Source organism: Peromyscus californicus, unplaced genomic scaffold (genome assembly GCF_007827085.1).
Source record: "Peromyscus californicus insignis strain IS unplaced genomic scaffold, ASM782708v3 Scaffold_9__1_contigs__length_137607984, whole genome shotgun sequence".
Classification (NCBI taxonomy): domain Eukaryota; kingdom Metazoa; phylum Chordata; class Mammalia; order Rodentia; family Cricetidae; genus Peromyscus; species Peromyscus californicus.
This window is the reverse complement of record NW_026294617.1, coordinates 87,323,827-87,339,207: the sequence shown is the minus strand read 5'-3', so window position 1 is coordinate 87,339,207 and position 15,381 is coordinate 87,323,827. Positions and strand designations below refer to the sequence as shown.

The window sequence follows — 15,381 nt, the reverse complement described above, 5'->3', positions numbered from 1 at the left end:
AACCCCGGAGTAGAGACGTTTGGATCTTGTTTGGGGAACTTCACCAAAGAAGTGCTGCTATTGCAGAACTGGGCAACAGCAAAGGAGAACTAAATAGCTAACGGCCTTGCTGAAGCCCTCCCCATGTCTTCCGCGACTACCCTCCTTTGGGCTCACTTCCCACAGCCCTGTGCATTGGCCTGGCCTCCTTCATCTCCCTTCCTGGGGCCACTGCCCCTGCTGTATGCTCTACCCAACATTAGCAAGGCTTGTGCCCATCCATCTCCACACCCTTGTTTCATTTTTATGAATCAGAGTCTATACTTATGTTTAATTTGCATTAGAAAATTTCTTAATTACTTACTCGTAAACTTGCTCGTGTTTTGTCTCACACAGTTTCCAGGTAAAAACACTCCCCACCAAGATGTGTCACGCTAATCCTACAACCTTGGAGTCTTCTTGGTACTGGAAACCCCTTGGGCTGTGATCCTCACTCCTAAGTGTAGACTCAGAGTACCATGTAAAGCATGTCTTTTGCCCAAATGCGTGATACCATCGCTGCTCAGGGAAGGCAAAAGATTAAAAAAGACTCCAAGCAGCCAGGTGTGAAAAGCCTCGTTTGAACCACTGACAGTGGTATAAATGTGTAACAACAAAAAAGAATGTATGACTTGTCAATTCTTTTCCAAATGAGTGTCCTTAGTTAGCTCTGTCAACTCTCGGCTAAGAGTCACCTAAGACAGGAGTCTTGATTGAGGGGCTGACCTGTGGGCAAGTCTGTGGGTGACTGTCTTCAACGTCAGTTGTAAGAAGGAACAGCCCACATGGTTCCTGCTTCTGCCCTGCCCTGACTTCTCCCCATGGCGGACTGTGTCCTGTCCTTTCCTCTCTGTGTCGCTTAAATTCGGAGAGTTTTGTCCCAGCAACGGAGAGGACACTAGGACAATCAGGAAACAAGTCATTTTACAAACAGACATACATCTTTAATACAAATGAGCAGTAACTGTGTAGCAATGTCAGAAATAAGCTGTCTTCAATGAGAGGCTTTTTTCCCAAAAGATACAAGTTGCACAGATAAATCAGTGATACTTTACACATGTTCAATGGGGAGGCACTTTAATTTCATAATGAACTATGAATATTTTCATAGTTTTCATCCATTTGAAATTCCAAAAACATTAACAGAATTACTCATTTCCATAATTGTTATGAGTAAAAAAGGAATGAATCCTGTACCTTAATATTGTCATTCTATGCATTACTCAAAAGTACAATAACCCTGAGGACAAAGGAGAGTCGCTCCCTTGCCTTACATAGTATAAAAAGGCTGAGACAACAGCAGGCATCCGTCACTAACACAAACCAAACTATGTTGTAGAATGAGTCTCATAAACACAAGTCCATCTTTTCTCTTTGGTTCAAAAAATAAAAGAGGTAGGCTAGAGTCAAAGATTCCCATTTCACTAGATTTTTCATAAAGCAATTATAACATAAATTACCAGAAACTAAATGAGTATATGGACTAAATCTTAAAATGTTAAGAATATATATATATGGTTTTTTGAGACAGTGTTTCTCTGTGTGGCTGTCCTGGAACTCATTCTGTAGACCAGGCTGGCCTTGAACTCAGAGATTCACCTGCCTCTCCCTCCCAAGTGCTGGGACTAAAGGTGTGTATCTCCACTGCCCAGCTAAGAATATTGAATATCTTCTTATAGAAGAAATAAGATTTTTCTAAGTTGTAATAAAGCAAATCATAAATGATAATTGACTACAAAATCAGCTTCAGTAAAAAGTTTAAGTGCTGTTGGTAATACAAATGTCCCACTATCTTCCTAAATCTTGAGGCAAGTGAAAATGTGACACGTATGTTTGCAGACTGAGCCTTTCATTCAAATACATACAATGAATATATACTGCTGTTGAAATGTGCTGGTGTCTTAGCTTTGAGCCACTCCATCTGAGAAGCGCAGGTTCAAAAGACTTCAACCGTAAAAGTGAAATGAAGGTGTCATTTACCTGAAATCAACACTCAAGTCATGAAAAGAGCAATTTCAGATTGCTGTGAAGGTCCCAGGGAGCCTTCCTGATTAAGAGAATTTGATTCAAAGAGAAAAAAAAAAAGAACAAAACCAAGACACTCTCTAGGACATGGTACAAGTCAATGGTTTGTTCACAGATGTTTTCGAAAGCAATGGTAGAAGAAGGATCTACCAAATAACTTGTATCAATAATTTAACAACATATGACAATCAATGTCTAAAATTGGGGACCAAATAACAATTCAAGCAGAACAGAAGAGTGTCCACCGAAATAAATATTATCTCACTGCTCCTCCATACACAAATTTGGCTACTATAATTCATCCTTATTCTGCTGACAGATGAGGATATAAACTGTGCAAGATTGATTTGAAGTACAGTGATTTTTTTCTACTAATGTTCCTGCAGGAGAATTTTATATCTATAAAGATATCCAAAATATATAGAACAATTTAAGTCCCAAGGCTTTCTGATCTTTTTTTTTTAAAAAAAATTTGGGTATAAACAAATTGACATAAACTTGGACCAATCAGAACAAAGATTAGTGATTTATAATTCTATCACACAAAATGATTTCAGCTTAAGTAAGTACATTTTCAGATTTAGGGTGCAAGGCAATATAAAGTACAATTTTGTGGCCTCTTCAACACTTCTTGAAACTGTGATTTTGAACATGACTGAAGATATAAAGCTGAGCCCAGATGCTTGAGGTGATTGCAGAGTCTCTTCCCTTTGGCTGGGGAAAACAGCCTCTTCTGCAATAGATTTGCTGCAATCCCAGAAGACACTGGAGAGCGAGAGCTGACAGCTTTGGTCATCACGGAAAAGAAGGCTTGGACGCGTCACTTCCGAGCTACTCCTAGCATCTGCTTCATATTTTCGTACACCACATAGCTGATGCCGACAGCAGGGAGCACCTTCATGAAGTTTGGGGTGATGCCTCTGTAAAGTCCTGACACTCCTTCTTTGGAGACTATTCGCCGAAAAAGGCCAACCATGTTCAGCTGCGGGGCCCCTTCTACCATGGCTAGCAAACAGATAAACAAACAGAAAAAAAAGATAAATAAAACTGCAGGAACCAGGCTAATCCAATATTCAAGCATGCCTCATTATTATTACAACAGACACTTAGGGATTCAGAATGGCGTCTGGAATACAATGGACCGATAAAAATCAATTACAAAAGCAACCCTCTTTGTGCATCACCCACCAGTGAGTTACAATGATGGCAGCTCCTTATGAAGGGTTGTTCTAGGTTAATTACTTTCCATGCGAGCCCTTCAGGATAAATACATACATTTCATAATTGAGCAATTAGGAACTTAGTTAGCTAGTAGCGAAACCAAGAAGCTGTGGTTGATGCTCAAGCCCGCCACTTTTAACCACATCACTCCATCACAGCATCCTCCCCAAGCCCTGACTAGAATGGCTACATTTTGGATAATAGGGGAAGGGGAGATTTGGAGAAGTTTAGACAGAGAATAGGAGACCTGGGCCTTGTAATTATCTCAGGAGGGGGAGAGGTGAAGAAAGGAGGAAGAAAAAAAGAAGGGGTGGAGGAGGAGGAGGAGGAGGAGGAGGAGGAAGAGGAGGAGGAGGAGGAGGAGGAGGAGGAGGAGGAGGAGGAGGCAGCCCTGTATTGCTGGTACAACAAAGGACAAAGGCAGGAACGGGCATGGGGGAGGGGACCACGGTGATTTGGGGATGTGATTATCACCCATAGGGTACTAAGGGGCTGGAGATGCCCACATGTTGACTAGCTGTTTTCTCCAAATTGAAGCATCCCCACAGGATCGAGGAGACTCCTAAGACTCAGGAGATAAATAAAACCTACCAAGCTCAGTCAGCTTCTGAAACTAGAGGAGTCACAGGACCGCTCCCCACTCCCCAAGGTTACGTGCGCAGTTATAACTACTGCAGGTGGGAGACTCCAGGACACGTTTCTGGCAGGTTATGCAGGGACCTCCAGGGATTTGGCTTCCGAGGCTGGTCACTTGCACTGGTTGCAGGGTAGGGTGGGGTGGGGTGTTGCCCCTTTAAGTAGCCGTCACTCAACTCCAGTCATAACCCCGGCAAGCTCACCAACGCACTATGCTAGACGCGGGTGGACCTGTTCCTTTGGTCTGTCCTTACCCTATCTGGGTGAACAGACAGGTCAGCTCACTCTAGCCTCCACAGAAAAAGTCGCACAGCAGCAGAGTGGGGGTGAGGGAACTGAACCTGAGGCACAATATGATGGCTAAAGACTTCGGAATTCTCGCTGAGAACTTTGGAATTGACACTGGAAACTCTGAAAACTTACAAAAATGTCTGAGGAGATAAAGCCATGAGTGGGCCTTGATGAAGAATGGCAGATCTTGGCCGCTGTGCTGGGTCAGGACTTGAGCTCAGGGGAAGGGTGGGCTCACCGTGCAGCAGTTTCAATCCCGGAGTGGGTCTGAACTCCAGCTCCATTCCCTGACAAATGCATAACCTTACGGACACTCCTTAACTGTTTTTGCCTGTTAGTCCTTTGTCAAATGTGGATGATATTAGTATCAAGCTCCCCAAGTGATCCCAATGGCAAAATGACAAACTGCACACATTTAGTTTGCTATTTTGCATTCCTCTCTGCAGCCATGATTACCTCTCAGCCCCTCAAATACGCCACTCTGCAGGCCTGTTCCTGGCTAGCTCCCACCGCATTCCTAGGCTTCATCTGGAGATGGGGTAGAACTCACGCCATGGGGTGTTTTATAAAGGGCCATCTTCCAGTTGAATCCGTGTCTTTTCCACTCTCCAGTGACCACATTCATGCCTGACTTGCTGCTTTCTCTAACCCTAGCACCCATCCGACAGGTGTCTGGTCCCTGATGACTCAAAAGAGTGTAGACCAGTGACTGCTTGGGTGAAGGAGGGGTTGGGAGTGGAACCGCAGATGCCCAGTACTCATTTGGAAGGGCAAGTACAATAGGTGAAGGTGACCAGGGAAAAAGAAGAACAGAAAAGAAAGTCAAAGAGTATTTCATGCTTTCAAAGAGCAGGCATCAATAAATGCCAGGAAGCAGCAAGAAGAGAGTAGTCTTTAAGTGGCAAAAGAGTCAGGACAGTGCAGCCTAGGAGCCAGCAGAGAGAGTGCCACAGAGAGGGAGTGCCACAGAGAAGGAGTGCCACAGAGAAGGAGTGCCACAGAGAAAAGGGCTTAGGGTCTGAACAGCACTGATAAACAGTTCAGTCACCACTTTGAGAATTTAGCAACTGCCAAATTCTTTACACATATTCCTGTTAATTCTTTTTGTCCCTCTTCATGGAAGACAAAATGAAAAAAAGAGATGTGGAGCAAAGACCTGAGCCCAAATCTGCTAGATGTCAAACCTTATACTCTTAAAAAAGCATGTGATTGACACAAAGTGTTACCACACCCATCCTGGAATGCAGACTCACCTTGTGCCTGCATTCGAGTCCTCACCAAAGCCAGGGGGTAACTGGCCAGCTGCCCACAGGTGCTAGACAGGGCCCCACAGCTCAGTAGCACCACCACACCGGGGTTGACAGAGTCTTTTGCAAAGTTCTCCAGCCAGTAAGACTTCAAAAGCTGCCCCGGAAAAAAAGAAACCAATCAACCAAGGAGATACTCAGCCATCATTCACTCAATGTAAACATCTTCAGGGCTGTTTCATGTAGTTAACTCTTTAAAAGTAAAATATTTTAATCATAAACCATATATGCTAATACATTTTTTTAAAAGCCTATATACCTAGTTGTGCTGGTTTGAATGAGAATGCCCCTGTAGAGGTTTGAATAGATATGGCCCCCGTAAACTCATGTGTTGGAATGCTTGGCCCATAAAGAGTGGCACTATTGGGAGGTTTAGCCTTGTCGGAGTAGGTATGCCCTGGCTGGAGGAAGTATGTCACTGTGGGGGCTGAGACTTTGTGATCTCAGAAGCTCAAGTCAGTCTCCGTCTGCTGCCTATGGATCAAATGTAGAACTCTCAGCTCCTCCTCCAGCACCATATCTGCCTGCATGCCACCATGCTTCTCACCATGATGATAATGGACTGAACTTCTGAAACTGTAAGCCCGCCTCAGTTAAATGTTTTCCTTTATAAGAGTTGCTGTGGTCATGGTGTCTCTTCACATTCCCAGTTATCTCTCTCTGACTCTTACTTGTGGATAAGGGTGTGAACTTTCAGTTACTGCTCTAGCACCGTGCCTGCCTACGTGCTGCCGTGATCCTGGCCATGTTGGTCATGGACTCACCCTCTGAAAATGTAAGCCCCAAATAAACATTTTCTTTTGTAAGTTGCCTCGGTCATGGCATCTTATCAGAACAATAAAAAAGTAACCAAGACTCTCGCTTAATATTTTAAATTTGTTTTTGTTTTTGTTTGTTTTATAGAATTGTATTTCTCAATGGAAACCTTGTGGGCTAGGATGTTACATCCCAAGTACTAAGACTAGACAACAACAGAAGGACCCTGCCAACCAAAAACAGTATATTGACAAAGCTGTCTTTTGAATATGAAGGAGAAATTAAGAGCTCCGTGGATAAGTAAAAGCTGAGAGAATGTACCATCACTAGACCTGCAAGAGATGACAAAGGCATCCTTCAATCTGAAACAAAAGGCCAATAAGCTGCAGCAGGAAACGTGAAAAGCCCACGGTAAAATGAGTAAAGAGGAAACAATGGTCTTCTAATATTGTAATACGGGTGGGTATGTAGACAACTTTGAAATCTGATACAGAATTCAAAAATAAAAGCATGAGAATTCATTGTAAATCCATGTTAGGGGACTCACTATGAAAAGATGACTTTTGATAACTGCTTGTCATCAAAACAGAACAGGGACGCCCAGGGGTAAGGAGTGGCTTTATATACAATTCTGGTTGACTTGAGATAGATTTTTGCAATGTCAAGATTTTTAGATTGGAGGGATTTTTAGCTTTGTAGGAGGAGTTTGGGAGTGCTCCCTATGTTTCTATTTTTTAAAGTAAATTTTATATGAAGAGTTCAAGAATCAGTAGCAATCACTTGTCATTGTTACAGAGAATGCACATAACTGCAAGTCTCTATTACACACATGATTGCAAGTGTCATTCTTCTGTTCCACAGGCATCATAGTTGATTTCTTTACACCAACATCACCCCCAAACATGTGAGTCACTGGTGTTAAGACACTGGTGTAGAAAAACACCAGGCAACACATATTTTTCAGCTCCATTATAATCCATGGCAACACTGTCACATATGAGTGATCTCTCATTGGCCCAAACATTGTCATGTGACACATTGTTGCATGTATTGTATGATGTATTATTATTGAACCAATAGGAATAATGAAATATAAGACATGAATGAACTTTAAAGGCTTTCTGTTAAGTGAAACAAGCAGACACAAACAAATAATATTGTGTGGCTCCACTGATGAAACACCCAGAATACATAAATTCATAGAGACTGGGGGTAGGTTAGAGGTTCAGGAGGTTCAGGGGGTGAGGCAGAGGGTAACTGCATAATAGTTTGGACTGATAGAAAAAGTTTTGGAAATTTACAGTAGTAAAGGCTGTACATTAGTGCAAATGTAATTAACATTACTGAATTTCATGGTTAAAAAGAAGTTTTTATGTTTTATCACAATTTCACAAGTTAACAATGAAATATTCCAAAAGCCCATAGATGGTATGTTTTAAGTGGGTGAAATGCACGGCATGGGAATTGTACCTCAATAAAGCTGTTCAAAGTAAAATGAAGTTATTTTATAAAAATTAGGACACAAAGCTAGGTAGGTGGAGAAGAAAGAGATCTATGAAAAAGTGAAAATGAGTATAATAATAAATGAATAATCAATATATTTAAAAATAAGTCTTCTGAGATATAATATGTAATATATATATAATAAAATAAGTCTTCTGGGTGGCTTCCATTACCTTCCTTCCTGAGCTGGGGCTCAGCTCCCGCCTAGGGTGTGTGCTGACTCACATCTGTCACAGCATGACAGACAATCTGAATTTCTCTTCGGGCTTGCCCATCTCCTCACCAGACCTTTGGGTTCTTAAAGGCCCTGAGTCCTTCTTTCAACTCAGTATCTAAAGCAACGGTTTGAATGTAGTGTGTGTTCAGTAAATGTCTGTCAGATTCCTAAGTTAAAGGATCCATGTGGCAGGGGTGACCCACTGTTTTTGACCTGAGTGGCGGGAGTGACCCGGGTTTTGTATTCTGAGTTGCCTGAGCTGAGTTATCCGAACTTAAGTCTCCATGCTCATGCTTCATTTTATAGGCTGAGCCGCCCTAGGGACCTCCAGCCCTAGGGACTGCCAGATGACAAGGGATGAAGCTTGGTTTTATCAGTGCCCGATTTTAGTAGTCCTAACACATTTCTGCTTATTTTTTCTGTGCCTCCCAGTCCCTCATGCCATCTTCTAAACCGAATTTTCGTCCATACTCTTTGTGAACAAAAGTAAATATGCAAGGAAAGCTAACACAAAACGTGACTCAGTACATGTGTGCTCTCACAATCAGGGTGCTGGAAAGGTCGAAGAACACACTAGGGGCAGTCCAGTCACACACAGCTCTCCTACCGGCACCCAGCTCTCCACCTTGCAGACTACCTACACTGCGGACAGGAGCATGCTGGACCCTCACTCACCTCATACACAGCGAGATCGATGCCTGCATAAGGAATGATGCCCAGTAAGTTGGGAACATAGCCTTTGTAAAAAGCCCCAAAGCCTTCCTGTTTCAAAATCTTCTTGGCACAACCATATATTCCAGAGTATTGTCCAGTTTTGGCTACAGCTAGCCGGGTTTTCAGAACCTAGATACCAGAGAATGGAACACAGTACCATTCACATTTAACATCGAACAGTTCAAGCGTATTGATTTCATGAAGCACTACGAAATTCTCTCTCTCAAGAGAATGTCCAGTTCATTGATAGAGTCTCCCTCATGGGTTGCTTCCATCGAGAAGCTAAAATCAGAGCCAGGAAGGGCCAGTTATTTCAAAGAGAGTCTAAAGGAGAGCTTTGAAAAAAACAAAAACAAAACAAAAAATGTGAACCAGATAATCTTTTGATGTCATAATAAAATTAATTGTCAAGGAAGGTGAAGAAAATGGCCTAGGGGACAACTCCAGTATCTTCAGCTTGGAGCCCAGGCTGAGGAGGTGGAGGGGTGGGAAGGGGATGGTATTGGTTGAAATGAGGGATGTGTGGGTAGTCTAAAATATCTCTAGAGGCTCAGAGGTAACACAATCTACAAAGCACTTATGGTACAAGCATGTGGCCTTGAGTTTGATGCTGTAAAACCCACATAAGAAGTCAGGAATGGGAGTGGATGCCTGTGGACCCCCTGGGGAGGTAAGACAGACAGCTCTCTGGGGTTCACTGGCCTGTCAGCCTGGCCCATAACAGTGAGCTCCGGCCAGTGAGAGACCCAGTCTCAAAATACAAAGTACACAGTGCCTCCTGATGAATGATACCTGAAGCTGACCTCTGGCCTCCACAGGCACATGCACACACATGTGCACCCACACAAGCATGCCCGTGTGCGCACATACACACGCACACAAATCTATTGGCATGCATATCACAAAGAGGTTCAAGTTAAAGGTATATTTTGCTTAGGTCTTATAAGCTATTGAAAAACCTTAGTTGTATCCATAAAACTATCCATATCTACTGTATTGGTTTTGCTGTAAAGTGGGAGTTGGCAAACACTTTTTTGCAAAGGCCAAACAATAAACATTTCAGTCTTTGCTAGCCTCAAACGCGTGTCTCCGTTAACATGTTCTTTGCTTTCCCTTCACTTCTTCCTGTCTTTGTCAGGTGTAACAACAATTCTTAACTGAGGCTGTGCACACAGGGCACAGGTGGTCTACAGTTTGCTAGCCAGCCCATGTTCTTCTGGAAGGATGTCTAGTTGTTATTACCATCCTACAACCAAAGCCTCAGCTTCCACTGCTGGGGTTATGGTACAAAAGCTCGCTGGAAAGGAATGAGAGCTGTAACCCTTATCAGCTCCGTGGCAGCCAGCCTCTGAGACGGCTCCTGAGGGTCCTGTGTCCACGGATGCTCTGCTTTGCGGGGTCCCCTCACACACAGTACCAGGGTCAATCTGTGTAGCCAACAGGGCACAGTGAAAGCAACAACAGGCAACAGTTTATTCGCACGCCATCTCTTTTTCTCCCCTGGCTCACATCACTGACTGTAAAGGAAGCGAGGTTATCCATGCTGTGAGGATACACAGGCCATCTAGAAAGGCCTGCCTAAGAGACCGATGCTTCCAGCCGGCAGCCAGCGAGGCCTGGCAGCAGCCACCTCAGTGAGCCTAAAAGCAGACCCACTCCAGGTTAGCCTCTAGATGACGGCAGGCCTGGCTGACACCTTGACAAGAGGCGATGAAACAGCCAGGGAGCCCCAGCTGTGCTGCTCTCACACTCCTAATTGCCAGAACTGTGAGATGCTGAGGCTTGTTTCAAGCTGTTGAGTTTGGGTTAACTTAGCACACAGCTACAGCTGGCCAGTGCAAATGCCACCAAGCAGTCAGGCCACAGCGGTACTTACCTCCATGGGATAGATAAAAGTCTGTGCAGTTGCCCCAGCCATGGAACCAGAAACGAACCTCTCAAAGGTTCCTAATTTTTGTCCTTCTTCGGTAAGCAGCTTCTTGTACTGTAAAAAGGAAGTTTTAAGATGCACACTAAACCGCCGTCATTGGACTCTGTAACCTACAAGACCCACTCCGCTGCCCAAACCCACCGAACCCACATCCTCCCCCTGGCCAACCATCCCCCACAACATCGACAACCCCTAGAGGCACAAGCACCACCTGCACCAGCTGGAAGAACAGACCCACTCCACTGCCCAATCCCACCCACCCAGCAGCCTCCCCCTGAACAGCCCTCTCCAGCAATATCAGCAGACCCTATAGGCACAAGCGCCACCCACACCAGTTGGAAACCATAGTCACAGGCATAACCCACAACAATTGGAAGAACAGACCCCAAGGGCACAAGTAAAGCCCACACCAGCCAGAAGAACTGGACAATACACTAGATTTAGGCACCCAAACCCCCACAAACCTCAGCTGAGACAACCCTACTCAGCCTGACAATCAGCCAATCACCAGAGCCCTTGGGCATTCAGGGCAAAAGACAATAAAGGAACAAAACACACATCCAACAAAGACATCACAAGAATCAACACCTGTACCTATAACTATCCCAAACCCAGATGGGTAAACAGCAGGGTAAGAACACATTCAGCAACATAAAGAGCAATATGGCACCGCCAGAACCTAGTCATTCTACAATAGCAAGACTTGAACATCCCGATGCAGATGAAGCAAAAGAAAACAACTTTTAAAATGACTTTATGAAGATGATAGAGGCCTTTAAAGAGGAAATGAAAAATTCCCTTAAAGAAATGGAGGAACAGACAAACAAAAAAGTTGGAAGAAATCAATTAATTGCTTAAAAAAGCCAAGAGGAAGTGATCAAACAGGTGAAAGAAAAAATTCAAGACTTGAAAATTGAAATAAAAGCAATAAGGAAAATACAAACTGAGGGAATTCTGGAAATGGAAAATCTGGGAAATGGGACAGGAATTACAGATGCAATTATAACCAATGAAATACAAGAGATGGAAGAGAGAATCTCAGGCATTGAAGATACAATAGAGGAAATAAATTCATTGGTCAAAGAAAATGTTGAATCCAACAAATTCTTACCACAGAACATCCAGCAAATCTGGGACACCATGAAAAGAACAAACCTAAAAATAATAGGGATAGAAGAAGAAGAATTCCAGCTCAAAGGCCCAGAAAATATATTCAACAAAATCATAGAAGAAAACTTTCCAACCTAAAGAAGGAAATGCCTATGAAAGTATAAGAAGCTTACAGAACACCCAATAGACTGGACCAAAAAAACAGTCCCCTCACCACAAAATAATCAAAATACTATACATACAGAATAAAGAAAGAATATTAAGAGCTGCAGAGGAGAAAGGCCAAGTACACATAAAGGCAGAACTATCAGAATTACACCTGACTTCTAAATGGAGATTCTGAAAGCCAGAAGGTCCTGGACAGACACTAAGAGACCATAGATGCCAGCCCAGACTACTCTACCCAGGAAAACTTTCAATCACCATAAATGGAGAAAAGAAAATATTCCATGAAAAAACCAGATTTAAACAATACCTATCCACAAATCCAGCCCTACAGAAAGTACTAGAAGGAAAACTCCATTCCCAAAGAAGTTAGCTGCACCCACAAAAACAAGCCAATAGTAACCTCACACCAGCAAATCCCAAAGAAGGGAAACACACACACCTACCACCATCACTAACAAAATCAAAAATAACAGAAATTAATAATCACTGGTCATTAATATCCTGCAATATCAATGATCTCAATTCACCTATAAAAAAAACAGTCTAACAGAATGGGTATGAAAACAGGACCCATCCTTCTGCTGTATACAAGAAACACACTTCAACCTCAAAGACAGACATTACCTCAGAGTACAGAATTTGGGAAAAGATTTTCCAATAAAATGGACCCAAGAAACAAGCTAGTGTAGTTATCCTAATATCCAACAACATAGATTTCAAACTAAAATTAGTCAAAAGAGATGGAAAATGACATTTCATATTCATCACAGGAAAAAAAAATCCATCAAGATGACATCTCACTTCTGAATATTTATTCCCCAAATACAAGGACATCCATGCTGTGGCTGTGTTCTGGATGCTGTGAATGTGTTGCTCTGATTGGTTGATAAATAAAATGCTGATTGGCCAGTAGCCAGGCAGGAAGTATAGGCGGGACAAAGAGACAGGAGAATGCTGGGAGGTGGAAGGCTGAGTCAGGAGACGCTGCCATGAGAAGCAACATGTAAGGGACCAGTAAGCCACAAGCCATGTGGCAACTTATAGATTAACAGAAATGGGTTAATTTAAGATATGAGAACTAGATAGCAAGAAGATTGAGCCATTAGGCCAAACAGTTTAAATAATATAAGCATCTGTGTGTTTATTTGGGTCTGAGTGGCTGCGGGTCTGATTGGGACTGGAGAAAACTCCAGCTACACATCCACATTTGTGAAAGAAGCATTACTAAAGCTTAAATCACATATCAAACCCCACACACTTCAACACCCCACTCTCACCAATGGACAGGTCTGCCAGACAGAAACTTAACAGAGAAATAAAGGAACTAACAGATGTTATGATTCAAATGGACTTACCAGACATCTATAGAACATTTTACCCAAACACAAAAGAATACATCTTCTTCTCAGTACCTCATGGAACCTTCTCTAAAATTGACCACAAACTCAGTCACAAAGCAAACCTCAACAGATACAAAAAAAAAATGGAATAACTCCCTGTATCTTATAAGTTCACCAAGGCTTCAGATTAGAATTCAACAACAACACAAATTGCAGAAAGCCTACAAACTCATGGAAATTGAACAACACTCAAGTAAATCACCAGTGGGTCAAAAAAGAAATAAAGAAAAAAATTAAAGACTTCCTAGAATTAAATGAAAATGAATGCACAACATACCCAAACTTATGGGACACTATGAAAGCAGTGCTAAGAGGAAAATTCACAGCACTAAGTGCCCACATAAAGAATTTGGAGAAAATCTCACACTAGCAGCTTAAACAGCATACCTGAAAGCTCTAGAACAAAAAGAAGTAAACTCACCCAGGAGGAGTAGATGCCAGGAAATAATCAAATTGAGGGCTGAAATCAATAAAATAGAAACAAATAGAACAATACAAAGAATCAATGAAACAAAGAGTTGGTTCTTTGAGAAAATCAACAAGATGGACAAACCCTTATCCAAACTAACCAAAAAGCAGAGAGAGACTATCCAAATTAACAAAACAGATACTGAGGAAATCCAGAGAACCATTAAGTCATATTTCAAAAATCTGTACTCCACAAAATTGGAAAATCTAAAAGAAATGGGCAGTTTTCTGAATAGGTACCACATACCAAAATTAAATCAAGACCAGATAAACTATTTAAATAGACCAATAACCCCTAACAAAATAGAAACAATCATTAAAAGTCTTCCAACCAAAAAAAAGCCTAGGGCCAGATGATTTCAGCACAAAATTCTACCAGAATTTCAAAGAAGAGCTGATACCAATTCTCCCAAGTTGTTCCACACAATGGAAGCAAGGAACATTACCAAACTCCTTTTATGAGGCTAAAGTTACACTGATTCCCAAACCACACAAAGATGCAACAAAGAAAGAGAATTACAAACCAATCTCCCTCATGAACATTGATGCAAAAATATCCAATAAAATGCTAGCAAACCGAATCCAGGAACATATAAAAAAAATCATCCACCATGACCAAGTAGGCTTTTTCCCAGAGATGCAGGGATGATTCAACATACAAAAATCTGTCAATGTAATCTATCATATGTACAAACTGAAAGAAAGAAAAAACACATGATCATCTCATTAGATGCTGAAAAAGCCTTCAACAATATCCAGTACCCCTTCATGATAAAGGTCTTGGAGAGATCAGGGATACAAGGAACATATCTAAACATAATTAAAAAAATATACAGCAAGCCAACTGCCAACATCAAATTAAATGGAGAGAAACTCAAAGCAATTCTGCTAAAATCAAGAACAAGACAAGGCTGTCCACTCTCCCCATATCTATTCAATATAGTACTTGAAGTTCTAGCTAGAGCAATAAGACAACAAAAGGAGATAAAGAGGATACAAATTGGAGATAAAGAGGATACAAATTGGAAAGAAGTCAAACTTTCACTATTTGCAGATGATATGATAGTATACATAAGTGACCCCAAAAATTCTACCAGGAAACTCCTTCAGCTGATAAACACCTTCAGCAATGTGGCAGGATACAAGACTAACTCAAAAAAATCAGTAGCTCTCCTATATACAAATGATAAATGGGCTGAGAAAGCAATCAGAGAAACAACACCCTTTACAATAGCCACAAATAATATAAAATATCTTAAGGTAACTCTAACCAAATAAGTGAAAGACCTGTATGACAAGAACTTTAAGTCTTTGAAAAATGAAACTGAAGAAGATATCAGAAAATGGAAAGATCTCCCATGCTCCTACATAGGTAGGATTAACATAGTAAAAATGGCGATCTTACCAAAAGCAAATCTACAGATTCAATGCAATCCCCATCAAAATCCCAACACAATTCTTCACAGACCTCAAAAGAACAATACTCAACTTCATATGGAAAAATAAAAAACCTAGGATAGATAAAACAATTCTGCACAATAAAGGAACTTCCAGTGGTATCACCAACCCTGACTTCAAGCTCTATTATAGAGTTATAGTAATAAAAACAGTTTGGTA

The 15,381-nt window shown here is 41.8% G+C and overlaps 1 protein-coding gene across 23 annotated transcripts in view; it reads right to left on the bottom strand.

The window, feature by feature from the left end:
* Nucleotides 1-2,511: 2,511 nt before the first annotated feature.
* Slc25a24 (solute carrier family 25 member 24) overlaps nucleotides 2,512-15,381 on the bottom strand; it is a 102,650-nt gene continuing 89,780 nt past the window's right edge. For all 23 annotated transcript variants that reach the window (XM_052731741.1, XM_052731755.1, XM_052731742.1 and 20 more), the window contains 4 exons: nucleotides 10,565-10,672; nucleotides 8,650-8,817; nucleotides 5,445-5,595; nucleotides 2,512-3,048 (listed from right to left, as the gene is read on the bottom strand). In XM_052731741.1, the coding sequence (XP_052587701.1) occupies nucleotides 2,864-3,048; nucleotides 5,445-5,595; nucleotides 8,650-8,817; nucleotides 10,565-10,672 (612 nt within the window). In that variant the 3' untranslated portion in view covers nucleotides 2,512-2,863. The remainder of the gene's footprint in view (nucleotides 3,049-5,444; nucleotides 5,596-8,649; nucleotides 8,818-10,564; nucleotides 10,673-15,381) is intronic.